At 55.9% G+C, this 1,889-nt stretch overlaps 1 protein-coding gene across 1 annotated transcript in view; it reads left to right on the top strand.

Annotated features, from left to right (window-relative positions):
* The window catches only part of LOC108803805 (transcription initiation factor TFIID subunit 1-like), a gene marked incomplete at both ends in the record, with an annotated part of 19,403 nt that overhangs the window by 2,429 nt on the left and 15,085 nt on the right, over positions 1-1,889 (top strand). Inside the window, 3 exons of the mRNA XM_018575604.1 lie at positions 66-188; positions 417-592; positions 1,203-1,441. Coding sequence (XP_018431106.1) covers positions 66-188; positions 417-592; positions 1,203-1,441 — 538 coding nt within the window. The remainder of the gene's footprint in view (positions 1-65; positions 189-416; positions 593-1,202; positions 1,442-1,889) is intronic.

Raw genomic sequence — 1,889 nt, 5'->3', positions numbered from 1 at the left:
GTCGGAGGACGGGAGGGCGTGTCGGGAGCAGGATTTGATGTTTGTTTGATCTGGTTTTGTAGCAGCAAGATGATAAGGAGCCGCAGCCGGTGAAGAAAACTGTAACCGGAACGGATGCCGATCTGCGCAGACTCTCCCTGAAGAATGCCAAACAGCTGCTGAGAAAGTTTGGGGTCCCGGAGGAGGAGGTGAGCACAGGCCACGTAGCATTCATCTTCCAGGAGGGCCACATAGAAAGGGGCCCGTACTTTATATTTAGGGGCCAATGTTGGAGCCTTCTCTGTGACTATGTTCGGCCCCTTCTCAGTAGAATGTCGGTGATACATTGTTGCCGTGCCCCCTGATTTGTAACGTGGCCCCCTGATTTGTAACGTGGCCCCCTGATTTGTAACGTGGCCCCCCTCTGTTTCTTGCAGATCAAGAAGTTATCTCGATGGGAGGTCATTGATGTGGTGAGAACGATGTCCACAGAACAGGCGCGCTCCGGGGAGGGGCCCATGAGTAAATTTGCCCGGGGGTCCCGGTTCTCGGTGGCTGAGCACCAGGAGAGATACAAGGAGGAATGTCAGCGAATATTCGATCTGCAGAACAAGTACGTTGGACGATCTCTGAGCTTCGTTCTCATAGGTCAGGGGGAGCCAAACTCCGCCCCTCCAGCTGTGGTGAGACTACAAATCCCATGATGCATCTCTCTCTCCGGGAGTCTTGCCTGTGGCTGTGAGAATCTTGCAATGCCTCATGGGATTTGTAGTGCCACCCCCAGCTGGAGGGGCGGAGTTTGGCTCCCCCCTGATATAGACGATCATTGGATGAGCTCGGATTGGGTCAGAGTTCTGCTCTGCAGATTCTTTTCTTCTCATGTTTTAGTACAGGGATGTCCAAACTCCGCCCCTCCAGCTGGGGTTGAGACTACAAATCCCATGATGCATCTCTCTCTCCGGGAGTCTTGCCCGTGGCTGTGAGAATCTTGCAATGCCTCATGGGAGTCGTAGTTCCACCACACAGCTGGAGGGGCGGAGTTTGGACATCCCTCCTGCAATCCTCCGAGAGGTCCAGACTTCCTGTGCTGGGGACCGGAGGGAGTTCTATGAGAAGAACCCACAGAACCTGCGTGCAGAACCTTCTGGAACATTCCATATATATATATACTGTAATAGAAAGTTCCTCCCTGACCCTGGTCCCTCCCGGTGTCCCCCGTGCAGGGTGTTGGAGTCCGCGGAGGTCCTGTCCACAGACACAGACAGCAGCTCAGCAGAGGACAGCGACTACGAGGAGATGGGGAAGAACATCGAGAACATGCTGCAGAACAAGAAGACCAGTTCCCAGCTGTCCCGAGAGCGCGAGGAGCAGGAGAGGAAGGAGCTGCAGAGGATGCTGATGGGGGAGGACAGCGGGCATGACAAGGAGAGGCACCGCAACAAGAAGGACAGGAAGGGACTGTGTGAGTGTCTCCGCCCCCTCCTGTAATAAAGACCGCCCACTGCTGCTCTCTTTCCTTGTGCAGGGTGACTGGTCTTGTCTCCGCCCCCTCCTGTAATACAGACCGCCCACTGCTGCTCTCTCTCCTTGTGCAGGGTGACTGGTCTTGTCTCCGCCCCCTCCTGTAATACAGACCGGTCACTGCCGCTCTCTCTCCTTGTGCAGGGTGACTGGTCTTGTCTCCGCCCCCTCCTGTAATACAGACCGGTCACTGCCGCTCTCTCTCCTTGTGCAGGGTGACTGGTCTTGTCTCCGCCCCCTCCTGTAATACAGACCGGTCACTGCCGCTCTCTCTCCTTGTGCAGGGTGACTGGTCTTGTCTCCGCCCCCTCCTGTAATACAGACCGGTCACTGCCGCTCTCTCTCCTTGTGCAGGGTGACTGGTCTTGTCTCCGCCCCCTCCTGTAATA

The sequence above is a fragment of the Nanorana parkeri genome, unplaced genomic scaffold (assembly GCF_000935625.1).
Source record: "Nanorana parkeri isolate BGI_ZX_2015 unplaced genomic scaffold, ASM93562v1 scaffold4245, whole genome shotgun sequence".
NCBI classification, from domain to species: domain Eukaryota; kingdom Metazoa; phylum Chordata; class Amphibia; order Anura; family Dicroglossidae; genus Nanorana; species Nanorana parkeri.
This window is presented reverse-complemented; position numbering and strand designations above follow the sequence as displayed.